Source organism: Acartia tonsa, chromosome 5 (genome assembly GCF_053477335.1).
Source record: "Acartia tonsa isolate MP-2025a chromosome 5, ASM5347733v1, whole genome shotgun sequence".
Classification (NCBI taxonomy): Eukaryota; Metazoa; Arthropoda; class Copepoda; order Calanoida; family Acartiidae; genus Acartia; species Acartia tonsa.
In genome coordinates, this window is record NC_137264.1 from 28,500,677 (window position 1) to 28,516,112 (window position 15,436).

Here is a 15,436-nt window from a genome sequence, read left to right on the forward strand (position 1 = left end):
CCCATAAAGGATTTAACAACTTATCTACATATTAGTTGAGGTTAAGTAACTTATTCGAGATTTACGGAGAATTACACTTAACTAAATTGCACCGAATTTAATTGGTTGAAATTGTGTACAGATTTTGGTAGGAAAGAGGATTTTTTTTATTTCGTTCGCAAAATGAGTCATCTATGTATAAATAGTCACATTTCTTAAGATAAATAATTCTCATTTAATTTAAAGCTTCTTATATGTATAGGGAAGGTTTTAGAACATTTTAATTCTAGATTTAACCCGTCAAATTGTTTTAGGCTATTTTCTGACCCATGTATAGTATATCCCTTTAAAGAGCCCCCTAAAATCTAAATGCTAGGGGCACCGTCGCTAGTCTTGAAAACAAAGTAAAACGATGTCTGTCTGTCTGTTTGTCTGTTTGTAGCAAAGAATCTTGCTAACCACTGAACCGATCGGGTTCTCCTTTACAGGGTAGCTTTTCATAAGTCCCGGGAAAATTTATAACTATTTTCTTGGTGGGTAGGACACCTCCAACCCTCCCAAAAATGAAAAATAGTCCCCCCCCTCAAAAAAAATTTCTTTTTAAAACTAAAATTAAAATAGTGGGGCCGACTCCCCCCCCCCAAAAAAAAATTCTCCCCCCCCAAAAAAATTCATCCCCAAAGAATTTTTTTTTTAATTTTTATTTTTAAATCTAAAATACGAAAAATTGGTTAGATCAAACCTCTTGGGGCAAAGTCCCTAGAGGCTAGGGGCGAAACCGCTAGTATTAATATATAGATATATTATGTCTATTGTTTATACCCACAAAATGGCTGGGCAACTGCATGGTTTAGGAACCTTGTATGAGCTCTATGCTTGATTACAGATTATGGGTGTATTCTCAGGTGGATGTTATTCTAATGAAACCAAAAGTTGGAAGTAATTCTCACCTTTCCATTACGTCCACTCTCAATTCCCTTGATGAAAGCCTGCTTGGCCAGCAAGCCAGGACCATCTACAGTCTTGCCATCATCATCAGGGCCCCAGGATGCAGAGTATATGTCGATATGCTGGTTGTTCAAACTTATTGATCTGGCCTACATTTACAAATACACCATTACAAATATTATTTGCATAATAGAGAAGGATTGGGAGCATTTATCCTATTATATAAAGTAGTAAGCTTTTTTGTCTGTAGCGAAGGATCTCATTAACTGCTGAACCGATATGGTTCTCCTTTACAATAAAGCATCTTATAGGTCCAGGGAAGGTTTTACATTTTTTGGGGGAGGGTATCTCCCACATTAATTGCCCCTAGGGGCGTAGCCGCTAGTCCTTATACTAAAGTAACAGGATGTTTGTGTGTTTGTTTGTACCGAAGGATCTCGCTAACCGCTGAACCGATCGGGTTCTCCTTAACAGGATAGTTTCTCATAGGTCCCGGGAAGGTTTATAACTATTTTCTTGGGAGGAGGGGGGGGGAACACCCCCAACCCCCCAAAAAAAATAAAAAATAACCCCCCAAAAAAAAAAAAAAATATATATTTTTTTAACTAAAATTTAAAATGGCAACCCCCCCCCAAAAAAAAATGTCCACCCCCTACAAATTTTTTTACTTTAAAAAAATCTAAAATAAGAAATTGGGTTATCAAATTCGATTCCCCCCTCCTGAAGTGCCCCTAGAGGCATCTAGGGGACGTTGACGCTAGTTATTGATATAATAATAAAAAGAATCACGTAAACACTTGAAAAAATGGGCTAGTAAAATAGAAAACAAAAAAAAATTTTATGACTCTCGAACATCAATTATCTTTATAGAAACATTTTGTATCAATATCTAAGTATAAATAAAAGTTTATAAATGTATTTTAAACAGGTCATCGAAAAAAGTGGTGTAGACTGACCTCAACAGCATCTGTGACGTCACCGTCCAACATTCTAACCCCACCAATTCTACTGTTGTAAGCAACTCCAACCGCACAAATACTGTTGTTAGCTGTGGCAGAGACCTTAAGAAATAAATAGATAATTCTGCTGTCGTATGAAACTACAACAACTTAATTACTATTTGCTGTTGTAAATAATAAAATTAGAAATATACATTTGTTTCGGAACGCAATGCCTAGCCGTTCTCGAAATCTTATCTCGAAGCCCTCCGAATGACCAACATAGTGAAGTTTACGAATGTGTATTTATTACCATGAAAACAGTAAGTCTAAAACAAAAATATAAGAATTAATTACATAAAATTAATTGTTATTATTTTTTAGCATCAAGGTTGCGTGATTTTAATTTAATAAAAAATATGAATTTTCTAAAAAACTTAAAATTGGCACGAATCATATTAAATCGCATCAGAAATTGATAATTTTAAAATAAAATAATCAACAATATAAAAGTAAATGTTTGTATATCAAAACTTAGCAGTTAAATGGTCTATTTGCTGAAAAATTAATGATTTAAATTTCTTCATAAAATTGTACCATTCTACGCTTATTTTCAAGAATTAAAAGATAAATTCTTACCACATATGATGTCAAACTAAGCAGGAAGGCTTATTTGAGATCTTCCACATATCAGAGCGCATGTATATTCAAGCAATACATTATTTTCATTCACGTAGCTCCTCACATGGGAAATATCAAAGGAAAAGTGCGCGTCTCTTTTGTTTGTTTACAAGCCACGCGCGGAGATAGTTAGGAATGCCACGTAACACACTCATTCTCTGGGGAATTCTGGTGTAAGGAAAAAGGGATTAATGGGTTCGAACTTGCCGGGGAATACAAGAAATACATACCGACACAACATTATTTTACTGTTGGAGGAAACTCCAATTGCAACATGCTGTAGCAGAAAATTTAATAAATAGATAGATTACTGTACTGTTGTAACAACTCCAACCGCTCGAATGCTTTTATCTGTGAAAAGATATAATAAATGAATAGATAGATAACTCCACTGTTGAATACAACTCCAACAGCACAAATACTACAGCAGCTTTATTAAAAAGAGGGAGGTCATTTTCTAGTAAATCCCGTAAAGGTGTGTGTTATAAGGCCTAAAAATAGTAGTAGAACGATAAGGTGCTCTATATATTTGTATTTCCTATTGAATAGAACAATAGGGAAGAAATTTTTTTTTTTTTTTTGATAACCGTACCTGGAATATTTTTAAAAAATAAGAAATTTCTATCAAACGCTTTGTTTGGCTCAAACTGACACAAATAAAAAAAAAATATAATTATAATAAATCAACCTGTAAAGAATGACTTCTTCCTTTGTTTAATGGTATAGATTGTTCTTAACCTTTACCTTGTACCTATAGAAAACATTATTATTATAATTATATTTTTTTTAAATTTTTGTCAGTTTGAGCCAAACAAAGCGTTTGATAGAAATTTCATATTTTTTAAAAATATTCCAGGTAAGGTTATCAAAAAAAAAAAAAAAATTTCCCTATTGCTCTATTCAATAGGGAATACAAATATATAGAGCACCTTATCGTTCTACTACTATTTTTAGGCCTTATAACACACACCTTTACGGGATTTACTAGAAAATGACCTCCCTCTTATACTAACAAAGAAAGAATACTTACGAAGCTATGTACAAAGTTTCGTACCTTACTTGAATACTACATGACAGGAGAAATTTTGTCGTCAATTTAGGTTGCTACAATTTATTGGTCAGTTCGTTCCTTCAGTAGGAGGGAAGGGGATGGGATAAAGGAAAATTTAAAGTTGGAAAATTTTTTGTCTGAAACTCAACATCTTGTATGAATGGTTTGTACTCTTTAAGGAAGCTTTATGAATGTCTTAGGGTGGATTCAGGCTATTTTACTGACCTGACATGCCTTCCCCAGAGGCTAGGGGAGGCGTGACTAGTAAGAAACAGTAAGTTTTAGTAAACCACTTACCTCTCCAGCACACCTAGTACCATGTCTGTTTGAGTCCATGAGATCATATCTAGGGCTTGGGTCACCGTCATTGTCATTCACATCATAACTTAAACAAAATAAAAATTACGGTTCAAGAAAAAATTAATTTTGATATGTATAAGGTATATGCTATATCTGAAAGAGTAGGTCCAACAGTCAAGGATAAGTTAATTAGCACTCAACAAGCAACCATTTAGGACTTTTCCAGTTAGTCCCAGGGAAAATAAATTATAACAAAGAGGATTCAACTTTAATTTATATTTTGTCTAGGCAGTAGAAAACTTATCTGGAAAAGTAACCGAAAAGGAAAGTTTTATGGAATGGAGAAATAATAGAAATAGCCCTGGACGTTTTTTGAGCCTGTCTATGTTTAACGACATTTCCCACATTCTTGCTCATGATACAACGCGTCTGATTTAGTAGCAGTAGATACCCTTTATAATATCTCTAATATGGTCTATACTCTCACCAGAGATGAATTCTTAAAAAACTTTTGCCCCACTAAAATCAGTTTGCCCCACTAAAATCATTGAGGCAAACTAAAATTTTAGTGAGGCAAACTAAAATTTTAGTGGGGCAAACTGATTTAAGTGGGGCAAGTTTTTTTAAGAATTCACCTCAGACCCCCATCCCCTCCCCCCCACAACATCGCGTTATGCCAGTTCCTCTAATGCCGAAGGTTCTAAGCCATTAATACTTTTAATATTATAAAAGTAGGGAGTAACTAATGGAGACTAATTTTTTTGGAATTGAGAAACTACACTTCTTGAATATAAATATTTCTTCTGAAAACTGTATAAGAATGCTGCCATCAGCAAAATATGTAAAATTCATAATTTACTATTTTCAAATATTCGATATTTTACAATTTTTTCTTAGAACTTTAGATAAACCATTGAGATATACTTACTTAATACAACTTTTGTAAAATGATAAAAATAATTAGATATGGTTAGCTAGACACAAGGGGGAGGATGATTTATGTTGCTTCATTTTGGGGGGAAAATTGCAAGTATGCAACTGTCTAAGTATGAAGTAAGCTTCCACTAACCCTACATTTGAAACTACCAAATTTAGAAAATCCCTTTTATATGATTAGGTCAAGTAACTAAAAGTGCTAGTAAGGTGTAGCTTATTACCTTCCCTTTAGCATGTAATAAAAGTGGTATGGTGACGAGATTCGCTTGTTTTGGGCTAAAGCATTACCCCTATTCTAACTTAATTATTCAATACCTGGCCTGAGGATCATAATTTTCTGCCAGATCAGGATTAGAACGTTCCACGCCATCATCAAGAATTGTCACAACTATTCCCTTTCCAGTTATTCCTTGCTAAAATACACGAAAAAGATTTTCATCGCGCATTAAGAATTTTCTCAAAATAGTAAATATTTCTAAAATATTATGAAATAAGACTTAATATATCAAACGCTGTCCATTTAATTTTTAAATTTTAGAAAAATTCTTTGTCAAAAATATTATACAACTTCTATCTATATGAAACGCTAGGCAGAAGTTTACAGGAAGTTAGGTATATATATGTATACTGATGGCTACACCTATAAAGGCCTATAGGAGCACTTTAGGTGGTAGGGGGGGGGGGGGGGGGGGAAGGAAAAGTCGACTCTAATCCCCACTTTCATTTTTAGTTTTAAAAAGAAAAGGTAAAAAAGTATGGGCGGGGGAGTGAAATTATTTTCTAGAGAAGATGTGTCTCTGGGCAGAGTGGTCGCACCTTCCCCAAAACTGTATATAAACCTACCCTGGACTTATGAGATACAGGTATGGTAGGGGTTAAATTCGACCCCCTCCCCCCATTTTTAGTATAAAATTTTTTAAATAAAAAATAAAGATTATAAATCGTCTAAGGACCTATGAGAAGCTATATTGTAAAGAAGAACCACAAGGTTGTGCCTTTAGTACAAACAGTCACACAGACTCACATTGTCCTGTTAATTTTATAAAAAAGGATTATTTATTAGCTTCATTAGGTGTTTCTAAGAATACTTTGATTACAAGATTTTTACATAATTTAACTCCCTAACAAGTTGAACCATGTGCTAACCTGCCAAGCTCCTTGAACATTCATATCCAGACCATTACCCCTGTTCAGGTACCACATCAAGGGGTAACGCTCGTCATTCAGGGTCATGAAATTCTCATAAGGCTCGTTACTAAACAAAACAATATCTTTAAGTATTGAGATCAAAGATAATTTGATATTTTTTGAATCATTCTTCCGCAAAAGTATTTATAACTCAACAATTACTTTGATAATTTCAGCCAGATGCGTGCACTGCAATCTACTGGAGGGTGCAAAATCTGAGGGTGTGAATACATTAGAGAGTAAAGGTTTAATGGGGGAGTTTCAGCGGAAGGAAAGGAGTTACTCTGCAACTATAAGGAATGGACGGGAATTTGGACTTACCCTTAGTTCTATACATTTTAGGTTTAGATTGGTTGATTCATTAACTACTAGTGTCCAAACATGTTAACCAATAATTTTATTCAAAAAAATGTAATTATATATATCATCAGGAGATCTATATCCAGGGTTGGCAGGAAAAGTCCAAGGCAGTAAAAACCACATGGTTTTGACCGGTTTTAACCACCAATAAAAGTCAACAAAAATACTTAACAAAAATCCACCTTGAAAAAAAAATGCTATTTTTGCCTCCAAAAAGGTCCTAAATAAATATTTTTTCGTAATAAACTTTTTTTATCAAAATGCCTGTAAACACAGTATAAAAACATTAGAATTTACAACAATAAAACTTATTTTTAGAAAGCAACATTTTTATTTGAAAAATGTATTTAGGTATGAGAGAGGCAATAGTGAGCTGAGAGGATTTCTTGGTAGTACAGATACTCTACAATTCTTTTGAATGAATGAACGATAGTACCTAAAAAATTTAGGCTTGCCTCTTAAATTATAAAACTAACAAATACAAATTTTTAAATTAAATTCATTCAAGAGAATTGTAGAGTATCTGTGCTACCAAGAAGTCCTCTCAGCTCACTATTGCCTCTCTCATACCTAAATACAAAAGATTGGGTCAATACGTTGACATTTACGAAGATTATTTTTTTTAAATGGGGGGGGGGGGTTTAATGCAACCATCTCGTAATTAGTGAGCAAAGGACACTTAGAATTCAAATTTTGATCTGAACTTTTGCATGAGTAATCCTCAGTAGCTCTATTTTCCCTAAATTGAACAAAAAGTTGGAAAAGTAACGGCGTGTTTTGCCTATTTTCAGAGTAAATCCATAATCAATTACTTAGGAATCAACTTTTTAATGCATATTTTAGGTTTAATTCATGTTAAATGATAGCAATCACAATTTTAAAACTTCTAGTACTAACAGCTACCGTCTAGAATCGTTTGATAGCGTTTTGGAGTGGCAAAGAGTATTATGTGGAGATAGGTTTCGTGACTAATTTGCCGTATAGATAGGCAAAAAATGTCAAAACGGCTGAGCCGCCAGCCGTTACCCGTTACTTTTCCATCTTATTGTTCGATTTAGGGAAAATAGACCCACCAAGGATTACTCATGCAAAATTTCAGATGAAAAATTCGAATTCTAAGTGCAATTTGCTCACTGATTACGAGTTGGTTGCATTAACACCCCCCCCCCCCATAGACGTCCAAGGGGGGGGGGGGTAATGGGGCGATTACCCCCCAAATTTTTTTTTTCTTTTTACCCCCCCCCCCCATTTAAAATTTACCCCTACCCTGGGGGTGCCTACGGCACCCCCAACCTTTTAGGAGGGGGTATTTAATACTATGCGCATTTTTAATACTATATATTTAATGAAATTTAAATTACCCCCCCCAAAAAATTTTACCCGGGGGTAAATTTTGGGGGGGTAAACTAAATTTACCCCTGCCAACAGATTTCAGGGGGGGTAATTAAAAAAAATTTACCCCCCCCCCCCAAAATAAAAAGCTTGGACGCCCCTGCCCCCCCCCCCCTAACTTTTTTCCCAAAGTCCGGACTTTTCTTGAAATAAACCAATAAAATCCGGACTTTTGCTTGTCCGCGGATTAAACCTACAACAATCCCGAATTTTGCCAACCCTGCCTATATCAATATATCGTCAATTGGCTCATCCCTAAAGAACCCCTCCCTGCTAGTAAACATGAAAAGCCATTAAGTGCTTACTTCAGTTTTCCCCTCCCGTGTTCATCCCTCATTTACCTCAAAGCAAAGGGTGCCTCTGTTGTCCTTCTGCGTCCAGAATCTCCCATCTGTGGGAAGCCCCAGTTCTGCAGGCCTGGCCAGTTATACTGACGCTTAGCTCGACTTTTTACCTGAAATAAAGGAATTGCATAAGTTTACATAAAAACATAGATCTTTTAAAGCAGTTAGACACTGTGCTTAACGACATAGAGAAAAAAAATTTTCTTCTAAATGACAAGCCATAAAAAATATCTGACCAAAAAATAACCATAATCAGAAATATATAAATAAATGCTTTTTATAGACATGCAAAAATGGGTTTTATTTTCCTTTGCTGGCTTAACAAAAGTAAGTTTCATTTACAGACTTACATACGCACGGACATGTAATGATTAATTCGAACGTACCAGTTTTAGTAACTATCATCCATCCTTTAAACTGTTTGTAATACATAGGAATTAATTTCAATAGATATAAAATGCATGATTTGAAAAGTAAGGTTTTATGATAACAAGATTCTATACATTTTTCAATTTGACAAACCATTACAATGTTGTCCATAATCAACGCAGCAACGATATATTAACACTGTTATAGAGTGGTCAATACCTCTTGCTGAGAGCACCAGTTTACATGTTCGTGGTCTTCTAAGCTCGAATGAACCTAAAAATGAGAAGAAAAAAACATTAGTTTTATAAACCATTTTTGTTCAATATATGGTGACAATGTAAACATTTATATTGTCTCCCCGGTTAAAAGGTGATGTAATTTTAATACAAATAACTTAAAATTGGATCTACTGCAGTTCACGGTAAAATGTTCCTGGTAACGATTATATCTGAAAATCAACGAACTTTGATGGCTGCTAGCGGCCAAACGGCTGAACGTATATGTAATTTTCGCACACAATTTTAACCTACAACAAGAGGCCTACAAATAATCTGGAAGAGCCATTACTCAAAGGTGTTCAGTTATCTCGCAGCGCACATAAATTCACGAAAAGATTAATTTTACTTGTGTTTTCTTCATAAAAGCTTTCCCTGTGCATCAATGAATCTTGGCCCTTCCAGATTATCTATTTATACTTTGGAGATAATCGTTACCAATAACATTTTACCGTAAACTGCTCTAGATCCGGAAAATTAATTATATGAAATAAAATTAGGTATATGAATTGATACTGCACCTATAAACTGTATAGAAATAGAAATAACAGGAAAAGGGTAACTACATGGTTAAAAAGGATGTAAAATCATGTAAAACAAAACTCAAGTTTTGTTCTTTCATTATAGTTATATGCAATGCATATCCTATCCTATTTCAATATCCATTTTTACATCTTTCCATAAGGAAAATTTCAAATTCTAAGAACTCAAATAATTGTCAAAACTTGAGAGAAACAATTTAAAAGCATTGTCCAACTTTATCAAACTTTTAAATAAACACTGAATGTATGAAATAACAATGACGTTTTCGTTTTATAGTGGCAAAGTTGTTGGAAATCAAAAGCAAAATATAAACAAGGAATATTTATTGAAAAATTAAGAAAAAAACAACAACATTTTTAAAAATTTATGTTTCATGATCATTAATACAAATTTGGTTACTTAGCATTACAGAAAAACAGTAAGACAGACTGAGAAACACCTATAAAGTAGCTTCGCTAAAAAAGTAACAATTTTGCAATTTTTAAAAGAAAAATAAAACTTTTGATAATTTCTCCGAAAAATATTAGAACATGAAGTTCTTTTAAACATATTTTCCAAAATTCTAGCGTGAGCTAAGTAATACCTGTTTAGTTTATAGGAAGCTATATTATAGATATTGCATGATTCCGAATGTACTAGATACTTTGAATTACGGGTTTTATTATTTTTTTTCTTTTTTTGGAGGGGGGGGGGGCTGAGTTGTTTAAGGGACGTTGGTGTTTAACACCCATACTCTAATAGAAATAGCAAAGATCTATAACAAATTCAGCAGGTGTATTTCATGAAATCAGATCCAAATTGGTTCTGCGAAATTATCGAGAACTTAAGTATTTTTGCATTACTTTTCTTTCACACATTAAGATAAACAAAATATTTGATGCAATTATGTTAATTGATTAACTTTGTATTTCTTTATTATCAAGGAGGTGGACCTAATTTAAAATAGTTAAATTTCTACCTCTGAATCAGTTTCTGTACTTCTCCTTCTGACATGATGACATTTAAACTGGAAAATATTCGACTCAGGGATAACCTGACAAAAAAATTAATAATTAAGTTTTAAAAGTTAAAAAGATGGGTTGGAAGAATAATATGTAAATAGAAAACTCTTTATGAAAAAAAGAATGTCTTAAATGGTTCAAAATTGTCGGATTTGGTAAGAAAATGTAAAAAGAAACTCTTATGAAAAAAAAGAATGTCTTAAATGGTTCAAAATTGTCGGATTTTGGTTAAGTTCCTTTGACTTTTAATGTTTGTTTCAAAAAATATCACACCCACCCTCCTTTTACAAATTCAGTGGCGTGTGGTAGGGGGGTGTCAGTACTCTTCCTAAAATTTTAATTGTGAATGCCTGCTTTGCCCCGAAAGGTTTCACTCCCCCTTTGGTGAATAACTGTGCACGCCACTGTTTCGAATAGAATATATTTATAGAGATTTAGTCTGTATATTTTCTAAAATCATGGATGAAGTATTTCGGCAAAATACAAGAAAGGCAAAGTTCCTGACACCCCCTCCCAACCATAATCTATAATAAATTGAAAATAAGAGGTGGGATAAATCTAGGTTATTCTGGGTTCAGGGTATTCCCGCATAGTTGAGGATTCAGGTTTTGGGCACAGAAGTTTAAGGCCTCTAGGGTTAGGGCCCCCGCACAAATTGACATATAAAAATATACTCGCTAATAAATAAATCTAAAATAAAGGAAGAGGGTTATGTGCTAGCTAAGTACAAAAGCACAACAAACTGTAAAAACGGACACAATAATGTTTTTACCTCGTACTGTAATTCACATCCAGTATGTACTGCAACCTCCCTAAAAGAAAACAATATATAATACTGGCATCATAGCTTGACGCACGTAACTATTTAAAATGCTTTTCGTAGAGGACTTAAAATTTAGCAAGAAGTAAGATTAGCTTATTTTCTTGAAAATAACAAAATAAACCCTTAATTAAAAATATATTTTGAAATGATGCAGCTATTCCATCGTAGAATATGTCTTATTTATGACTAATGTATAGAAAATCATTTTTTTTGACGAAGCCCAAAATACGTAACTTTTGCAGCACGTCGTCTTCCTGTGACGTCATAAAATGAGGGAGATGAGAGGAGAAGTGGGAAAGAAAATCCCTAAAAAAAAGATGGAGAATATGACGTCACAGGAAGACGTGTGGTGCAAAAGTTATGGATTTTGGGATTCGTCATTTTTTTCTATATTTTTGTTACTGCATAATACTAGACTGTTCTTGGTAAAAATGTAGCAATAATAATTCTAATTGCTCCATTTTATATGAAATTAATTGTCCTTGTTAGTTTAACAATGAACAGGATGTTTGTTAATCCACAGAACAAAAAGATTTAATAAAGGTTTATAACAAAGAAAAACCTATTTACTGGGGAGGGAGTAAACCCACGTTTACCCCCTTTAAAATTGAAAACAATACATTACATTAATAATTCCCCCATCAAACAAGGCTTAAACTTCCATGGCTATTTAAAAAGGTAAATTTACAGTTGCAGGCTAAGCAAAAATCTATTGTTTGCATAATATATCAAATTATTATCTCTCATAAGATTAGTAATACATATGCTTTACTCCAGTAGGGTACAGAACAGATTTTTTTCGCTTTTTGGCTTTTAATGACAGCCATTCACTGAGAACAGCTGACAGTACAAACTTACTCCAGCTATAGAGTATCTTATCTATTAAAAAGATAATAGAAACCAGAAAAACTAAAACAAATACCTAGAATGGGTTTCCTTCAAACAGTAAGATCTTTTTTCAAAAGAAAGATCCAAGAAAAAATCCTATCTTTTTTATATTCATACAATACTGTGAAGCAACATAATTTACTAGATACAACTTGTCATTTACATATTTCATACACAAAAAAAAACGAAAAATTATTTACTGTCAAACGTCAGGACTTCCACAATATTCAGAAAAGCTTTGTATTGAGTTTTATGATAGGGGGCCAGATAGTTGTGGGGGCGGGGGAGGGCCCCTCCCCTCCATCAAGAAACATGGGAAAGAAACAATTGTCCCAAGAAAAAGTCTTTGTTTTCTCAAAATATTTTTTAGGGAAAAAATAGTAACTTTGTTTACACAAAGGTATTTATTACATTTTTGTATACGCCAAAATATCAGTACATTAACAGTAACCTAACAGCACAATTTTAAAAAATAATTATAATTTATAATAAAATATCGTTTTCAATGATAAAAGCTTATTATGTCACAATTCAAAATAAATATTAAGTAAAGAAATATCGTTCAAAAATTAATTTTCATCTATATACTTGATATTTATACAAATATACTTTTATTCTTTTGAAAGTACATATGCATGTTTTATCCTCTGTGCCAAAATATATCACTAACTGCTGGAAAAATAAAGTGTATTGCTAAATGGGATAAGTAAGGTTTTTATCTACGAGCAACCAACAAGTGAAATACATCTAAAATAATATTTGGGCGGCCGATGGAAAGATCGTCAATTTTACGTTGTGTTGCCCCTTAACGACAGCTGAAAATATGTATAGGTTTCGTGATTTTTTATTGAATTAATTTTCTTGTTGGTATAAGCTTTTTAGTACCTGGCTTTTTCAATTCCTCCAGGAACTTCAGCTGCCCATTCGTTGTTGTAGCTTACACTGAAAAAAAAAGATTTTAAGGATTAAAATTAATCAAATTATTCAAAATATAGAAATTCTTTTTATTTTAGTAGGTAAATTTTTAAAAGCGAAGCTTTTCTATAATTAGGGTCCGTACGTCCGTCCGAGATAGATAGCTTTTATTCGTTAATTTAGGCATGTTAGAATTGTCCTATCGATTTCAAACTTTGCATGATGATTCCTGTAGTAGTTAGGTACGATTTAGAAAGCGTAGCAACTCTATAATCATTACCAGAATGTCCGTACGTCCATTTTAAACATGTTGATTTTTCTAATTTTTTAACAGCAAATTTTTATGTGATCTAATTATCCGTTTGATCTGATTTTTGGTATATTGATTCCTGGGACAACAAAGAACAATAGTATAAGCGAAGCAACTCTATAATCAAATCCTAAAAATGTAAGTATTTCCATAAACTCAATAAACATTATCCTGTATCAAGAAGTTTTTCAACAAATTTACTTACAATTTTGCTTCGACTCTTATACTTTTATATTCTGATAATTCAGTTTAGACACTATACAAGTGTTAATGTCCGTTTGTCCTACCGTTTCAGTGCTTCGCTTTTATGGATGTTGTCATCCTTGTTTTCTAAAAAATGCTTACTCCAAGTAAAATAAACATTGGTAAGTATAGAATTGTCGAGTAGTTTCGTGTCTGAAAATAAATAAAACCTGGCGGAATCTCTGCAGAGGCCGGCCAAAACAACCAAAGCTATGAAGCGGTTCACAGCCATCATTCAAATTTGAAACAACCTGAACAATAAGCCAGGATAATGATACACTAAGGATTATAAAATAATAGTTTATTTTAAAAGGAGGGAGAGGTACATTTATTTTTAGCTTTTCTTGGGGGTAAGGTTACCTACTACCCACCAACATGACAAAAATAAATAAAATTATTACAAGGAATTCAGGAATCGATCATGTATAATAGCCAACAAGTGAAGTAAATCTAAACTAATATTTTAGGGGGATTTAAGGAAACTTGAAACATTGTTCCCTAAATTCCCGAAACATTTACGAATATTTTTCGAATTAAATTTGTTGTTTGTTAGGGCTGCAATAAATTTAAAATCTTTCTTTTAAAGAAATTCAGATTTTTCTTTACAAACTGATAATCAGACAACCAATCACTATAATAAAATGATATACATTCTTATGATTATTGTACCTGTTTTTTTTAGAGACCTCGTGGGTTTTACATCAATAAAACTTATTTCTTTTAAAGAATATTTAATAAAAAAAGAAAACTATCAATCACAGAATTTCACTTGATCATAATTTCAGGTCATATAATGCTCATACATCGACGTACTCTACACTACTAATTAAACTACCGTACAAATGTACTAAAGAGTGTTCATATGTTACAGCTAGTTTTATTTAATTCATTTTTATAAAAAAGAATCTAAGAGCAAAAATGTTTTTTAAAAATATTTTTACAAACAAATAAGGAAAAATTTATTAAAATTGATATTGTTGAATTCATATTTGCTGTTTTAAATTATTTTACTTGATAGTAAAAACTCTCGAATGTTTGTTCTAGAACATTCTTGCTTTTTCGGAAATTCTCCTCTAATAATCGAAGCAAATGAGGTTCTAAAGAGGTGGTACGGACAGCCCATAAGCATAGAATACTTGCATTTCATGAAGCTAATAAGGATGATAACATCCTTGAGTATCGAAGCCAAAAAAGTCAGTTATGGAAAAACGGACAAAGTGAGTTATAGAACGTAAAAAATAGAGTGAGGAAAAAAGATAGGATACAATTATAGAAATTCACAAAACCTTTATAAATCAAAATATTTAGTTTTTTTAGCATGACCAACAGACCAGGTGAGTTGTATACAAAATGCTCACAAAATAAAACAGAATTCTGTCTTCAGTAGCAGTCGAGAAAAAAACATTTTCCCCATATTTGGACTGACTGACGGACAGACGGACAGATAATAACAAAGAAGCTATCACAAAAAAGACTCACCTAAACTATGTAGAAACTACTTTGTATTTAAATTTTCTCTATTTCATATTTTTATCTGAAAAAAATAAACACATTCTAAAACATTTTTTTACAAACAATTACTAAGCAATTTAATTGAAATTTTTAAACTAAGGTCGATATAACAAGGACAATTTTTAGGATGACGTATCCTCTTACAACTGGGAATACGCGTATAGCTATAATTTTAAGTAGCAAGTTTTTTTGTCTTTATCTTAAGATTTCGAACTGCTGAACCAATTGAGTTTTCCATTTTGAGGAAGCATAAATATGTCAAAAGTTTTAGGTAGTGGTCTTAGGATGGCTATTTTTCTGCCTTTCCCTACCTCTTCTCGAGGCCTCTAGGGGCGTAGCCGCTAATGTAATTATAAATAACTAAATTATGAAAAACAGAACGTATATACACATACAATATATTAAACTTTTAACAGATGTTTCTTTTCATAAAATTATAT

At 32.8% G+C, this 15,436-nt stretch overlaps 1 protein-coding gene across 7 annotated transcripts in view; it reads right to left on the bottom strand.

Annotated features, from left to right (window-relative positions):
* LOC145319206 (furin-like protease kpc-1) overlaps nt 1–15,020 on the bottom strand; it is a 59,746-nt gene extending 44,726 nt beyond the window's left edge. For 4 of the 7 annotated variants that reach the window (XR_013879745.1, XR_013879746.1, XR_013879744.1 and 1 more), the window contains exons 1-12: nt 14,154–14,327; nt 13,655–13,735; nt 12,902–12,958; nt 11,078–11,117; nt 10,263–10,337; nt 8,706–8,759; nt 8,115–8,227; nt 5,980–6,088; nt 5,149–5,246; nt 3,895–3,982; nt 1,884–1,988; nt 930–1,076 (exon numbers count right to left, since the gene is read on the bottom strand). Coding sequence is in view for 1 of the 7 variants with exons in the window: in XM_080161173.1 (XP_080017299.1) it covers nt 930–1,076; nt 1,884–1,988; nt 3,895–3,982; nt 5,149–5,246; nt 5,980–6,088; nt 8,115–8,227; nt 8,706–8,759; nt 10,263–10,337; nt 11,078–11,117; nt 12,902–12,958; nt 13,655–13,719 (951 nt within the window). In the remaining 6 variants the exon portion in view is untranslated. Of the gene's footprint in view, nt 1–929; nt 1,077–1,883; nt 1,989–3,894; nt 3,983–5,148; nt 5,247–5,979; nt 6,089–8,114; nt 8,228–8,705; nt 8,760–10,262; nt 10,338–11,077; nt 11,118–12,901; nt 12,959–13,654; nt 13,739–14,153; nt 14,328–14,963 lie in introns of those variants that run through there. The other 3 variants (XR_013879742.1, XR_013879741.1, XM_080161173.1) reach the window with 2 other exon arrangements.
* Nucleotides 15,021–15,436: the final 416 nt, after the last annotated feature.